The sequence below is a fragment of the Otolemur garnettii genome, unplaced genomic scaffold, assembly GCF_000181295.1.
Source record: "Otolemur garnettii isolate 467f Iridium unplaced genomic scaffold, OtoGar3 scaffold00012, whole genome shotgun sequence".
Classification (NCBI taxonomy): Eukaryota; Metazoa; Chordata; class Mammalia; order Primates; family Galagidae; genus Otolemur; species Otolemur garnettii.
In genome coordinates, this window is record NW_003852407.1 from 10,276,418 (window position 1) to 10,293,205 (window position 16,788).

The following is a 16,788-nucleotide window of genomic DNA, read 5'->3' on the forward strand; positions in this document are numbered from 1 at the left end:
AAAAAAAAACAATATGAAACACAAGTTTTAGCCTATTCCAGCATAACGTTCCAATATTTGTGACTTTAATGTCAAATTTATATAGCAATTGCTTACTTACTTCACATTCTTGATATAATACCAGAAGGCAAAGAAACCTTTGAAGGAAAAATATTGTAAATGCCTTGTTTTAAGGGTTCATTTAGTTGAAACAACAGCGAACTGCTAGAGAGGACTAGTCTGAAAGAAAGGTGACTAATAAACATGCTTTTGGTTTTTTATTTTTTCCATAAAATAAATTGTTTCGTGTTTTAAAAGACAGTGTTATAAAGATAGCTGGTAACAAAAGACATTTATGATTTCTTAAAATAGAAAGAGATGGAACAAAAGATTTAATAAGAACAACATAGCTTACCTGACAGAAGAAATTATCTGACTCAGCTTGATAAATACTGCTTGAACTTTCGCAAGTAACAATGGCTTTTTTTTTCTTTTATTTGAGACAGCTCTCACTATGTCGCCCTGGGTAGAGTGTCATGTTGTCACAGCTCAAAGCAACCTCAAACTCTTGGGTTTAAGCAATTCTCTTGCCTCAGTCTCCCAAGTAGCTGGGACTACAGGCGCCCACCACAACGCCTCGTTGTATTCTGGCTGGAGTTGTCATTGTTGTTTGGCAGGCCTGGGCTGGATTCAAACCCATCAGCTCTGGTGTACGTGGCTGGTGCCCTAGCCACTGAACTACAGGCCCTGAGCCAGACAATGGATTTTGAATGTGAATAAACTTAGGGAAAAGTGAATATATGACAGGTATAAGATAAATGGATTTAAAATAAAGAGCAAAACAGACCCTGACTATAGTAGATGCAAACAAACAACCAAAGCAACAGCTTTGAAAATCTGGCACAGCCATTGCTTATAATAACTAAGGAAAAATCCATCAACCAATAACAAATAGTGACAAAAAGATGTTCCAAAAACTAGTGTGATAAGTAAGTCTATTTCTAATGAGGAGAAAGTGAAATTTTTAATGAAACAGTGCTGGCTCAATAAATAAATGAAATCCTGATAAAAGTATAATTTTCTTAAATAGTTAAATAATACAAAATTTACATTAAAATCTCTCTTAACTGCTAGCCAAAGATAAGTGAAATTAGAAGAGACTAGTCTCATTCATGCTGAATTCACAGAGGTTTCTGATAACCTTCAGAGTCAGTTATAGTAGAACTTAGAGCTTTTTGATGCTAATTACTATTCTCAATCACCAGAGCAACCACATCTCTGAGGTTGCTTCTGCCTTTCAGTGATATTATATTTTTACAAGTTAAAAAAACTATACTATCTTTCTTTGAAGTTCAATATTAATAATCATAGTGATATTTAAGATCATCTTATATTACCTTCGGGTAAATATAGTACTTTACATATACCCACCAATGAATAAGAAAATCAAAAATTAATTCAGATAAAACTTTCAAATTCACTGCCGTTCCTCCCTTCTGTTGCTAGAACGCAAGGCAAGAAAGCTGTGAATAACTGTTCGCCTACACGATGGCTTTCCTTTGCTCTTCTCTTTGCAGGATGAGTTAAAAAGCAAGTCTCCCCGACACAGTTAGAAACTCTTGTATCAAACAGTATGGATGCAAAGAATGAAGAGTAGCTCTCCCTTCTACATGGCGCTATATCCTTAGCGTGCTTTGCCTGGGAGTGCCAGGAATCAAGGATCCTATTTGGAAAATGTAAGGAAAAGTCAAACCTTTCAGGACACCTCCAGATTTGAAATGTGAAAAAAACCACACAAAATCTCTGTCTTAATTTTCATTACTCAAGAGTCTAGGGGCTGGAACTTGAGGGAAGAGACTATTAAAAACCTTATATCTTTCATATATGAAAAGTAGACTATGATATCTGAGGATGTATGGAAATTACCTTTTTTACAGTTTTATCTGGTTCAAGAGCAATATCTGGAATGTTTGCATCAACCATCAAGGAAAACAAATTCAAGATCAGATTAGAATACCTAAAGAGGTATAGGAAAGAAAAAAAGAGCAATGAGTTAGCATTTTGTATTTCTTGCTTATGTTAAGTTTCTAGAAGTAGTGATACCTGGATTTATAGAGTGATTGTTCTTACTTCAATGGGAAACAGAATGTGAGATTATTCATCAGCTGTCTCAATGAAAAACAAATCTTGAAAACATCTTACTCTAGGGTTCTTCATATTAACTCTACTTCTAGGTCTCATAGAACAGACTTTTGAAGTAGTCACCTAATCCTGACATTCTTTTCATCTTTTGGACGATAGTATATTTATCATTTTGGTAGAGGTCTGAGGGGAATCCACTTTATATTTAATTTGTATTTTAACAATCTACTGTCTCAAGACTACCTTAGTGTGTCATGGCTAAATAAATGAAAGGGTAATAATGTCATCCCATGAATCACTTATGAATATCTTCCTGATATCCCAATCCTGACTTCAAGAACTACTGTGACTGACCTGGATAAAAGTAATTCTAAATGAAGAAGAAAATAGCTAGTACTCTACTACATTAAAAAAGGGCAAGATATTGAAATTATAATATTTTTGGAGTGTGCTGGTCCCTAACAAGAACTAATAGTTTATCTTCAACCCTAAACTTTTCCTCTTCCCCAAAACAAGGAAAATGAATGTGTTTACTATTCTTAAAGGTGGAGTCTTGCGGGAAAAGAATTAAATACATGTACACTAGGTACATTCCACCTCTTGTTCCGGAACACTTCCCAGCTTAGGTAGTTATTCTCCGGTGAATAACATTCATCTTCTTAGCATGAAACTAAGAAACAACCCTCTCTATTCAACCTTCTTAGCATGAAAGAAATAAATTCAGGTTAGACTTTGAGGATGGATGTGAATAAAGGAATTCTAGCCATCTACCTAGCTATAATAAAAAAGCACAAACTGTTATTTAAAAACTATTTAATACTTGAACTGTAATGATAATCCATATTTTTCAAATTACCTATTTTACCATCATTTCTGAATTTTATGTTGCCCATAAAAAAGCAGAAGAACTATAATGAAAATTTCTACCTTGATGTAGTCTTACAATCAAATCAAGCCCTAACCCACTTATACTCTTAGGAAAAAAAAAAAGTTACTGATTTCCTTGTGGAAATTGACAAAAGTATACTTAGGTTTTATTTGATTTCTACTCACATAGTGCTCATATAGTAATTTCAGTCATTCAGCCTACAAATATCTACTTGAGTACTCACTGTATAAATACACTGCTCTGGGCACTAAGAATACAGCAGTACACTGAACAAACAAGGTCTCTACGTTCATGAGGTCTGATCATGGAGGAGAGTGGAAACTCACATAATAAACTGAAAAACATGGTAATTTTATGTCTGATTAATTGATTAAAAGATTTAAAAAGGAAAAAACAAGGAAATGGGTCAGAGATTGAAGAGTAGGAATAGAAAGAGCCATCATAAAGAGGTATAACTTTTTCTAAATGCAGGAAGAAGCAAATGAGTTTAAAGAGCAGAATGACACACCTTGCAGGCATAAAAGCTCACTCTGTTGTCTTGTGGAGAATAAGAATAGAGGTGGGGTAACCATATCACAGACTTTCAGACTGAAAAGAAATAACATGGAGACTACTGGTCTATATTTTGGAGATGAAGCATATCTCGTATGTGCTGATAGTTTCCATGGAAGTGTGTGAGGGGGAGGACAAAGGAACTGAACAGCCTAAGTCTCAATGGACACAAGTGTTACTCATCAGAATAGGAAAGGCTGAATGGAGGGGAAACGGGATTTTAGGCAGGTAATCAAGAATTCCATTTTGGACATGTAGAGTTGGAAGTGCCTACTAGATTCTTAGTAGACCTCTGTGATGCATCTCAGAGGACGTATCAGGGCTGGTGGTATGAGCTTGCAGCCATCAGCATTTGGCTTCTATGTAATGTCATAGGACTAAGGCGAGAAGGGAAAGATCCAAAACTAAACCCATAATCATGATAACGAAACCTCTAGACAGTTCGTGATGCAGAAGTGAGGAAAGGGAAGAAATCAACAAAGCAGCAGCAGTGGCCAGTGGGGAAAAAAGCTGGGGTGTGGATTACATGAAATCTAAGAAAAGTCTTCAGAGACAAGGGAGTCTTTAACTATGTCAAAAGCGACTGGGAAGCAAAAGTGGCCACTGGATTTGGTATAGCTAACTGTTTATCCTGATAAAATTAGTTTCAGTAGCAGAGTAGGAATGAAAGCTTTGCTGGAGAAGGCTGCTGAAGAAAAAGAGGCAAGTAGGTGGAGACTGAGAAGGAAGATCTGCTGCGAGACATTCAGCAACATCCCTGGTCTCTCCACTAGGTGCCAGCAGCGCTCACCCAGCTGTGACCATCAAAAATGTTTCCTGTCATTGCCAAATGTTTCCTGGTGGGGGCGGGGGAGAGAAAAGGAAGTGCAATATAGGCCTGAGCTGAGAACCACTGATTTAAAAGCAGTGGTTTTTAAAAGCAGAGAACACGGTAATTGTTGGACTGCCTTTAGTAACATACAGCTGTTGCCCTGTAAAAAATGAAGCAGGAAGGCAAGACAGTTCTAATCAGACTTGGGGCTTCAGCAGGTGAAGCTGAAGGACTTGATAAAAACGCTTAAGAGAGAGTTGAGAGGTAAAGGCAGTAAGAATGGTACAGTTTGGAGCCATAAAATTCAGTGGAGAAAGGAATAAAGTGAGAATATGAGTCTGATTATGTAAGGTGGAAGGAACCATCAATGAGGTGAAAGACTTGTTGGAAGAGAGAACATCGAAAAATGAGCTGTAAGAATACAAAGTGCTGACAAGAGAGAGAAAACTTAGGATTGAAATTCTGAAGGGATAAATTTTGCTATTATTGGTTAGAGAGAGCAGAAAAGCTAGCTCTGAATGAGGAGGACAAAGCCCTATAAGGTCAAAGACATGGTTGGACCTTCCACGTAGATGGCAAAGCCACAGGAGCAGTCACAATGAAAGTTTTCAGTGAGTATGATGGGGAAGTAGGTAGATAATGGTTACCAGTGGGTAGCAGACGTGACTGTGCGCTCTTCAACAGAGTTGTGTGTGCTTGTGCTTTTCTTCTTTAAGGAGAGAGGTAAAGAAATGGTTCAGGTGGCAGCAGGGAGCAAGAAGTGCACCAACCCTTCTTTATGGAAATAAAGATAATCCACCTGAGACGGCTATAAGGTACATGTGTCAACAGTGTATGGCCAGCTATTGTGTACTATCTTATGCAAAAAAAAGATGCTCTTTCAAATAATCCTACATTATTCATACTTTGCATACTTTGTTGATTATATAGGTACATACTTTCTTCTCATTTTCCACAGAATCTTTAGGAATCTACTACAGGGTAAAAGGGAGGATATAAAATTCAATTCTGACAAAGATGTGTTAAAAGTTCTCAGACCTGACTACCTGTTAGATTCACCTGGGAAGTTTCTTAAATCTGTCAATGCCTTGGTCTAATTCCAGACCAATTAAATAGGATGGGGCCCAGAACTGGCCCTAAACCCACAGGCTACTGGTCTGTGGCTTGTTAGTCACAACCTCACTGGCTGAGCTCCCCCATCCTATCTCATCACCCCCTTCCCTGGTCCAAGAAAACATTATCTTCCATAAAACCAGTTCCTAGTGCCAAAAAGGTTCTAGAAAGTGACTTGTTAGGAATCAGGCTGCACAGGGAAGACAAGTGGTGGGCAAGTGGAGTGGTTTCATTTGTATTTACAGCCACTCCCCATAGCTGGCATCCCTGCCTGAGCTCTGCCTCCTGTCTCTCTCCACCCCAACCTCGTCTGTAGGAAAACTGTCTTCTATGAAACTGATCCCTCCCTGGTGCCAAAATGGTTGGGGACCACTGCCCTAATGGACAACTAGGATCTATGTTAAAACATCTATGTTTATGGAAGCAGAATGCAGCATTTCTTTTTTAAAAGGGAAGTTTTAATGCTTTCTGGATTACCTCCTGGTTTAAATTAACCACTCATTCTTCTATTGTTATAGCAAAGGGGAAAAAATTAAATAAATATAAAATGAAATATTTTATAAGGAGCTTAAATGCCAATATACTTTGGCATTTGTAATGGTAATCTGTTACCATCTTAACCATATCAACCTTCTACATCTGTTGTCATTAATTGAAACTAAATAGAAAGTATTTATTAAAGGGTAGTCATTTAATATCTTACTCAGAAACACAAATGTAAAGGTGTTCTGTAAAGACATGTAAAGACATCTCTGTAACCAGTATTAAAAGATAATGTGAGGTTAAGGTTAAAATAATAAGGTGGGAAAGTGTGCAAAATTGAGCCCAAGCTAAGACTGTGAGAAGGGATGTTATATAATTTGGGTTTTTAAAAAGCAGTAGTTAAACATAGTGTTCAAGGAAAGTATACTCTTTCTCTTCACTCATGTTTAGCCAACCATTAAGCCACATACGCATATGGTATAATTTTTCAGCAAAAATCTTCAATACTGCAAATAGAAATGCATTTAACTCTATGAGGTAAGTTGTTGCGGTATTTCAGAGGCCTCTTTCTTCTACATTCTATCTAGTTTGCATGCAACCAATACCCAGTTGAATCCTGTAAGAATATTTATTTAGTAAGTATATTACTTCAAAGAGGGGAAGCAATGTAATCAATGACGTGTGTAACCAACCAATTCACTGATGTGTGGTGACTAGGCAAACATTCTCTCAGACAATATAAAAGAACCGCATGTGACATAGTAAAATGAATTCTCAATTTCTTATCAGTGTTTAGTATGGTGTTTGGCATAAACATCAGTAAGGAGAAAGTTATGTTTTTCTTAAACATTTAATATTAAAATGTTTTGGTACTATTGCCATGAGGGTTCAAAAATAAATTTACCAATTAATTACTGGTGTGATATCTACTGCTCAATAGGAAATGACAACATACTCTGTAACATGAAAGTCATCACATCATTAAATATGTTTTCACAACTGTACACCTGTAACCACAACTTAGTTCAAAAGGGACTACTCTGTTTATGTGGTATAATATCATTCAGGGGTTTCTTGTTGAAGAAATTAAGCAAAAAAAACTATAAAAGAATAGTTTGATCATATCTATAAAGCCCTAATAATAATAAAAGTGTTAATAGCTCCAAACAAGCTTTCAATTATCAGGTTAGTTTTCTTGCCCTAAAGACAATTTTTTTTTCAAACCAACTGAATCATACTCTAAAATACAACATTAAAAAATAAATATTGGTCAAAATATCAGAGTCCAGCTATCTTAAGTGAAATTTTTTTTTAAATGAAAATGACTTTCATTACAACTCAGCCTAAGATCATATAGATTAATGTCTTTGTGATTTTTCTTTGTAGTGAGAGAAAGTTAACTTTGGCTCTCCATTAATAGCCTGTCTGTTTTCTCATTCTACTAAATTGCTACTAATCTATTACCAAGGACAGTTTGTAAAGCACATTGTTTTCTTTCTGCTTTTAGTAAGATAGAGCACCTATGACATTTCTTTACTAACATTCCTGACCGTCTTGTCTGCCACCTCACTGCGATTGCCATCTAGTTCAATCTAGTTTTCTATAGGGTTTGACTATTTTAAGTTAAAAATCCAAGATATGAAAATGGAACTCTTATCATTTCTCTGAAAGTCCTTTTGATCACCAAGGAAATCAAAAGAGCATTCATTATTCTTCTGGCATTTCTGGGGGGGTAAAACTAAACCATTCTGCAACCCAGTGGAAAAAAATGTGACCATTTGTAAGATGTATTGATAGAGTTTGTGATAGGTGGAAAAGTTGAGTTTACCATGAAGACTTAGTCTTTGGAAAAGACGAAACCTGATTAACACTGGAAAGCCATTTTTCTGGAACCAGCAGCATTAACATCACCTGGGAACATGGCCCTACCCCAGACATGAAGCAGAAAATTTGAGGATTCTCTCACAGTGAAAGCTGTCATCCACTATACATTGAGTGTCTATGTTCTAAGAACCATAGGAGTAGTCACTGAGGTTACGAGGGAGACAGTGTCCACATGCACAGGCAACTCTCTGTTGGTTAAATTTTCACCTGGAAGAGCAAATAAATATGTCTCCTGGGCTGGGATTATCTGCTGGACTAAGAAAATTCATTTTGCATAATAAGGTTAAAAATAACATCAGACTCAAATCACCCTGTCATGTTTGACTGTCAGAGTCCTGTACTGAATTTAACAAACGTGACTTTTTTTTTTCCTGATAATGTATGATATTCAGTCGTAAGTAACTCAGGATGAAGGAAGCAGAAATTTAGTGGCACTGAAGAAAAAAAGAAGAAATAGAGGAAAAAACATTGTTTGCAGCAAGAATGATTGATGATGTGTTAAAAAGACACAAAAATCATTTGTAATATTTACTGCAATCATTGAACAAACTTCTACATACTTGTATTCTTGAAATGTACCCCAAACTGAGGCTGATAAAGGCGCTAAAGCAGTGGTTCTCAACCTTCCTAATTCTGCAGCCCTTTAATACAGTGCCTGTGGGTCGTGACCCACAGGTTGAGAACCACTGTGCTAAAGAATAAAAATGAATGAACTAAAATCCTAAGTAATCAAGTCCTTCATCTTTGATAAAGAAATGGGAGTCAGCTAGAGAGGATGAAAACCCAGGATGGGGATCGGAATTCTCCAGGGCTGTCTGTCTGTCTCAGCTAGATCTGAACTGGCACTAAGTTTCCTAACCTTCTTCTATCCTACTACTATCAAAGCACAGCTTATTAAATGACGTCATCCCACTGTCTTGGAAGCCTCTGTGTCTTCCTAATCTTGCGTAACGTCAGATTCCTACTTGGTGGGATCTAGCAATGAGATTGTTACTGAGAAAGCAAGACATTTTGTGTTTCTTTTTTTTAATATCAGACTCCCTATCAAAATAGAGAGATCAAAGCTATATTAGGAAACATCATTGCTTATGTCATTTTGAAATAGATTATTGCTAAAGAATGCATACAATGAACAACTCCTCCTTTTGCTCTATAAAATAAATTTACCAAAATTCTCTCTATTAAGCAAATCAACTCACCGTCGAAGGTGGAGGAAAGCCGTGTAACACTGCTTACGGAACTCTTGGTACTGCTCACTCTGTGTGCCCCCCATTCCTTCTACCATTTCCTTATTCAGCTTCATTGGAGGAGGAAGAGGCTTCGGATCCCGACCCAAAATATATCCAAAGTCTATGTGGAAAAGTTTGCCTGGATGTTGAGAAGAAATTCATTTGTTTCCAGAATTATCTTAAAGCACTGCATAGGAGATATGTCATACAACTTATAAGCTATGACTTTTCATAAAGAATATTAGTTCATGATAAGCCTATTAAATTGTTTGATTTTCTAACTTCAAGTTGGAGAGGGACCTTCAAAGCATATTTTAGCTCATTTGAACTCATATTCACTCAAATGAAACTATGCCTAAAAGCATTCCATAGTAGTATTAATTTAAAAATTTAAATCCATTTTTAGGTGTCAAGAACCAAAGACTGCCAAAGCCTAGATTAACTTTTTCAGCAGAACTTAAAATCCTGTAGCAAATTTCTTGTGTTATAGTCAGAAGAGAAAAATAATTTTTGTTTGATAGGACTAATACAAAACTAAATCAAGCCATTCATTATCTAATGACTAGGTCAATTAAAGCTGCTTAAAAATATTTATCTTAAGGATTTCAAACACCACTTAAAATTAAAATTCTGATTTTGTTAAAAAATAGATACAAGTAATAACGCTACCTACCATACTAAATACCAAACTACAGTACTATCATTTTAGAGATGTTTGAACATATTGAATAAATATTTATATGTCTACTACATGTGAGATCACAACTGTGAGAGATTAGTAAAATTAAATACTAAAAGGATAAACAACCCTACTTTTTATAACTCTTTTGTATATCCTCACAAGGAAAACCAAAACAATAAAGTTAGAAATTTTACATAACTTTGAAAATGAGAAATAATTTCAAATCTGCCAACGTCAGATAATAAAAATAATTTTCAATATTAGGCAACCATAATATTCAATTTATATAAAATTTAAGCTAGAGAGTGGCTCTATTTTCATACAACAGTAAGAAAAACTGCATCACAAGTTATCTTGTCAGACATTGTATAATACAGGAACAAATAGGAACAAATTTGGACATGGGCCGCCTGCACATACAAAGAGCAATATCAGCCTGTGTATGAATGATCATAAAAACAACTACCCAAATGTTGAAGCAATATTATCATCTGGTTATAGAGTAAGTAGTTACTGTCAATACAAGTATTAAATGGAAAACCAATTTCCATTTCTCTACATCATCTCTTAATTTTTATTTATTTTATGACTTAGACCAGGTTCAACACATTCTGTTCATATTGACAGACTGGTCAAAGTTTAATGAGAATTTTTTTTTTTTTAAGAAATAGATATATCTAGTCTAGTAAATGACATATAAGGGGGTGAGATGACAAAGAATTATAATTAGATATAAACAGCAAAAAGACCCATATGGAATGAAAAACTGACTTTGTCCCCCCATCCCCCCAAAAGGTAATAACAGCATGGCTAAATGGTTCATCTAGCTCGCAGAAAAGCTATCTAAATCAGGAGACATTCGGTAAGCAGTTATTAATAAGGCTCCTACTCCAACTATACCTATTAATACCCCTTAGCTAAGTATATATTGAAATTATTTGTTCACTTATCTCTCTCTTAACAGAAGTTTAAGTTAATGAGCTTTCCATTAAACTCATAATGAACCAGTGAGAGCATTATTGTAATCAAGAAACTTTTTTTTACCATTTAAGATAGTCCTGAAATCTAGGACAATTGCCTAGCTCTGGAATAAACTATTTATTTTGCCTTTTTTAAATCAACAGACAACTTAATTAGCTCAGACAACTTTTAATAACACCGCTGATGTCTGAATTTTCCTTTAGACGTTTGATAGTTCTTATGAGAATTTGCTTTGTTTCTAAAATTTTGTATTTTTATTTCCACGATGATCTATAATAATATAGGCTGAGTCTAGATCATGTGGATGCCACCTTATCACTTAGTTATCACTACTGCTCTGTGAGTTCTCGGTTTTTGATTAGTTGGTATCACACAGCAATGCTATTTTAAATTGATGTAGAGAGGGCAGCGCCTGTGGCTCAAAGGAGTAGGGCACTGGCCCCATATACCGGAGGTGGTGGGTTCAAACCCGGCCCTAGCCATAAACTGAAAAAAAAAAAAAATTAATGTAGGGTAATAGTAACAGAACTTTGAAATTATATGACAGCATTCTAAGTACACAGAGGTTTTAAAATAGTTCAAATGGAGAAAAGCATTATAAGAATCTTCACAATGCCTATATTACAAAAGTACTCCAAACTTACACTACATTGTTCATACCATATTCATACTGTAAGTGGCAATTTAGTTTCAATAGTATATCACCTATGACATTAGTGATGTAAAATATTAATGGTTGGTAAAATTGGTTTAATTTATAAATTTCTGTTTATTTTATGCTATGTAATAGGAGTAGACATGAAGTTAGTATCAAGTTTCATGTTGTAAATATTTAAGATTTTAAAATATGATAACATGAGAGGGTTCATTTCCATTCAAAACAATCCCTATGAATCACTCATAGCTGAGAGATACCTTTTCAGAATACCAAAATGGATTCTTTAAGCTCAATGAAATTGATTTTTTGGGAGATTCATACCCTTTTGACAGATTCCCAAGGGAAGTTCTTGATGTAAGAAATATAAGAAACAAGTTTTAGAATAAGGAATTTGATTCTAAGAGCAGAATGTGAACGTTTTAAAATAATAACTAAGAAAATGACACAAAGGCTATGTTAACCAGTTTGATGGAAGTGTTTCGGATTGTGTGTGAAAACCCCACACTGTACCCCAGAAGTGCATTAATGTACATAGTTACCATTCAATAAAAATAAATAAATAAATAAAAAAGAATAAGGAATTTGATAACTTCAGTACTCACTAGAATACCATTTTCTCCTAATCTCCTAAGGTTCAGGGAGTATATGCTATCAATATAATTTTCTATGCTCTGGCAAAAAGCCCATGAAAAACTTCAGCTAAGGATTTTACTGTCTTCAATTGAATATCCTCTGTTCAACTAAGCTAAGCGCTTTAGTGCTTTATTTTTATTCTGAAATTCCTATTTATTTTCTACCTTGTTGGATACAATACCCTGCAAGAGGTAAAGAGATGAGAGGCTCACTATATTATAGGTATAATCTTTCTTCAGTTTCATTTAATTACTTAAATAATGTTTTGTTATCGACAACATTCCTAATGATACTGTGCACTTGAAAAGATGATCAATCTGATCAATCTTTGATATAAAACTGCCATCCCACATGGTTTATTCAACAGTCCCAATTTTCGTCTCATTACAAGCATTACCAGAATTCCAATGTGGCCTATGCATCACTGCTTGCAAATGAAGGGTATATTCTATCCTTGTGAGAAAACTCTTAAAGAATAGGATTACTACTTAATTATCAGGCATAAATGATTTAGTATCTAACAGTGAAACCATTATTATGCTTTGCAAGTTCAAAAAGCCATGTATTTTGAAGAGGCTATTAATGTTTTAAGAAAATTCATCTTCATACATACCAAAAAGCAAAGGAAATGGTTTTTTAAAAGTTAATATCTGTAAATGCAACTTGTAAGGATTTTAAAAATGCATTTCATGAAATAAAAAACTGTTTAATTAAGAAGTTCAGGGAGTGTGATCGTATTCAAATCTATCACCTTAAACTGTCAGGAGATAAAGTACACATAAAATAAACTGGCTGTTGACTATAATTACCTCCTTTTGTCCCTGACTTGCCATACAAAGAGAGTAAGAGGTGCTAATTAAATTTTCCTAGTATTTACATAAGTGACATGAATTTATTTCTAAAAGTGTAGTTCAAGGCATTTGTAGTTCTTGGATTAAAGAATACAGAGACGGATATTAATAGTATTTAATAGCTGTTTTATAATTTCTATTTGTGTATGTAACAAATGTGACAATCTTGAAATTGTATTCATTCCATTTTCATACCTCGGCTTACTCTCCTTCTATTTGATTCTCTTCTGCTGTTGCCCATATACCAAAAAATATATTTTTTAAGATTCCATACAATCTCCAACTCTAAAATTTCCTCCCTGACATTCTACTTCACAGTGAGCTTCCCACTCTCTTCAACTTGTGGTTATACAACATGGCTTTTACCATATTTGCACAAAATGTCTTTTTTGTTGTATGTTGTATTTTTCCTGTTGCTCTACCATGAAACCTAGAAACAAAAGAAAGTGACAAACAACTATTTGCTGTTACACACAATTTTGGAATTAAAAAGGCTCCCTATACCTACAGCTCCACTGTCTCCAATACTTACTACTTAAACCCTTATGATGTATTTGGTGAGAGGTATGCTCACTTATAGGTAAAAGCACAGTAATGATGTAATATTTCTCAGTAACAGTTTTGAATAGCAAAGGACAATAAGACATAAAGGTGAAGGGAGCTGGTATGTGAAGAGATCACGTGGTAAAAGAGAGGAAGCAAGTGCAGGTGCCAGGTGTAAAAAAGAGTCTTTTTAACAGTCAGCTCTCCGGGAACACACAGAGCCAGGAACTCAATACCCAAAGGACAGCACCAAGTCATTCATGAAGGATCTGCTCCCGTGACCCATATGCCTCTCCACTGCCACATCTCCCACATTAGGAATCAAGTTATAACATGAGATGTCAAGGAGGGGAGGATGCGTGGAGGGAGGGTGATTGGTGGGCTGACACCTATGGTTCATCTTACAAGGGTACATGTGAATCTTTCTAAATGTAGAATATAAATGTCTTAACACAATAACTAAAAAAATGACATGAAAGCTATGTTAACCAGTTGGATGAAAATATTTCAAATTGTATATAAAAACAGCACACTGTACCCCATGATAGTAAAAAAAAAAAAACCCCAAAACAAATATCCAAATTACAGCAGGTAAGAAAAAAATATTTTTGAAATATAGTAACTATTTTCTTATCTCTAACATTGTAACAACCTCATAAACAAAAAAGGAAGGCATTCTCATTTCAAGGTGGTCAAACAAACAAAACTTACTGCTAGCCCTTCAGGAAAGTTCAGGATGTGTGTAATACCAAGCAAATGCCTATCATATCTCATTCAGTCCTTACAATGTCACCAGGAAAAAACTGCTATTGTTATTTAAATATGCAGAAAAAGAGACCAACTCATAAATGTATTAGGTAACTCACCCAAAGTCACCTGAGGGGAAAAAGGGCAAATTAAATTCCAAATTTGACTTTAGAGCCTGAAATATTAATTGCTAGGTAAGACTGCTACGTGGATTTTAAAAAAAGCAAATCAATTTCCCATAAAATTAAAGAATGATAAAGAAGATCAGGATAAGATATGTATTGAAAAAATCTAATTAGTATAACAATAAGAATGACTATTTTTTTCTAAACTTTCTGACAAAAGGTTCATAGATGGACAATTCAAAGTTTTCTAGTCTGTAACTAACTTTTCATTTGGTACAGACATCCGTTCCCTGTTTTCATTTGTAAACGTTTCTTAGTTATTGATTTGACACATTAATTCTATTTTAAACTGTGTTGACCATAGTAATGAACACGTTTTTCAGTTATACCACCCCTCCTTCCTCAATTTCTCAAAAATAAATAAATAAATAAATAAATAAACTTTTCTCCAAAGAGTGAAGATAAACCCAAACCATGTTTCATTTGAACCCTGCCACATTGATCACATTAAGTAAGTTTCTTAAAGCTTCCTCTAAACACAGCAACTCTGGCAAAAAATCTTTATTTTTCAATGTTATACCACAGCTCAAATTTTGTAACTTTCTAAAGAATTCTATGATAATGCACTAATAAGTAAATGATCACTCATCCCAAATTTCATGAAAGCAGTGTTGTAACTGCCCACATGGTAATATACTGACAAAGGAATTTCCTTAGTTTTACAATTATGGTGGATACACAGTGCCCTCTGCTGCATAAACTGAGGAAACTTTGACCAAGCTAAAAATATCTAAAACCAAAGAAAACATGGGCAAAAAAATATTTCTGGGAAATCTATAATTGAGAATTGTATTTTGCATTTCAGCACATTGCCTTTGTATAAATTTTGACATTGTCTACATACAGTGAATAATTTTCTTTCACATACCTAGAGTTCTTAACCAGATCATCTCCTATTTTATCTGTATGTGTATCAGGGTTCCAAAAGACACAGTGAAATGAAATTTGGGTATTTCCTTCTTCTGCTCTATCCCTCATACCAAGAAACTGGATGTGAAAGACACAGTGGAACTCTGATTATAATCCAAAACCGCTTCAATCCACAGCAGAGTCAGAGACAACAGAAGACAAAAGCGTTTTATTTTGCAAAAGGGGAGAAAAGAAAAGTTACTTGGTATATTAAAAAAATGCTCCATCAGCCAGTAAGAGATCAGACAGTTACATAAGAGAATCCAAAGCTCTCAAATTGTAGGCACAATGGACTCAAAATATACAACAGAAGATGATTCATGATAGTTGAGGCAGTTTAAACTAAAAATACTGAAACATATTTTCTATCATGAAGCACATCTTAAATTCACTTTGCAGGGGTGTCCAACCTGCAGACTGAGGTCCGCATACTGATTTTGTGAGGATCACTTTTGCTTTTCTATGGTGTCAGATATATGAAAAGTATGCCCTGACCTTTTTTTTACTAATCAGCTTCCATTAGTATTTGTGTGTTGAATGTGTGGCCCAAGGAAACTCTTCTCTTTCAATGTCTGGTAGAGGAAGAAAAAGGTTGGACACCTCTGGAAACTATACAAAGTCTATTTTTAACTTATATAGAATTAATATAACTTGGAACTGCTTTGAAATAAGACTACCAATAAAGACTATCAGTAAAAGATGGCTTAAGATATAAAAATTCTTAAATTATTAGAACTTGCTAGAAATGGAGGAATGCATTACACTTCTGTCTTGATATACTCAGTCTCTATAGTATTATCTAATTTCTTTCAAATTAAACCTAAAAATTTGGAAATATTCATCCTAGTAAGGAAGATTTAAAATGCTAACTGCATAATATGACTGGATGAAATAATTAGAGAAGTTAAAAAAATGAACTGCTATTGCAATAGGAAATAAAAACCTGCCTCTTATCTAGCACACTTAATGTAAATATGTGTCCTTTAAAAGGCAAATCTGGAGCACCCTCTAGTGGAAAACTGATAACAAGATGCTTAAGGCATCTGTTCCTGAAATTTTATTGTTTCTCTACAATAAGTTACTGAGACCTGGGCCAAAAATAGTACATCAGGTAGACTCCTTTTTCTAAAGCTTACTCTTAAATACCCCCATAAACACATAGAAACACACACAAGACATCATTTATCATAGTCAACAAAAAAGATCTGTTATGATTATCAATTTCCAAAGGAAGAATCAAGTAGAATCTGTAAACATGATATTACAGATATAATAATACTGGTCTCTATATTAGAGAATTTCACATAGGCTATAAAATGATTAAAATCTGGAAACAAATGGAAGCATTTTGGTAGCCTGATTCTTATGGTTAAAAGTAGCAATCAAGCCGGGCGCAGTGGCTCACACCTATAATCCTAGCACTCTGGGATGCTGAGATGGGTGGATGGTCTGAGCTCAGGAGCTGAAGACCAACCTGAGCAAGAATGAGACTCCCCCCCACCACTAAAAATAGAAAA

General features: G+C 34.9%; 1 protein-coding gene across 3 annotated transcripts in view; it reads right to left on the bottom strand.

Annotated features, from left to right (window-relative positions):
* The window catches only part of PIK3C3 (phosphatidylinositol 3-kinase catalytic subunit type 3), a 135,000-nt gene that overhangs the window by 16,068 nt on the left and 102,144 nt on the right, over positions 1-16,788 (bottom strand). For all 3 annotated transcript variants that reach the window (XR_002772042.1, XM_003784732.2, XM_023510241.1), the window contains 2 exons: positions 9,053-9,221; positions 1,906-1,996 (listed from right to left, as the gene is read on the bottom strand). Coding sequence is in view for 2 of the 3 variants with exons in the window: in XM_003784732.2 (XP_003784780.1) it covers positions 1,906-1,996; positions 9,053-9,221 (260 nt within the window). In the remaining variant the exon portion in view is untranslated. The remainder of the gene's footprint in view (positions 1-1,905; positions 1,997-9,052; positions 9,222-16,788) is intronic.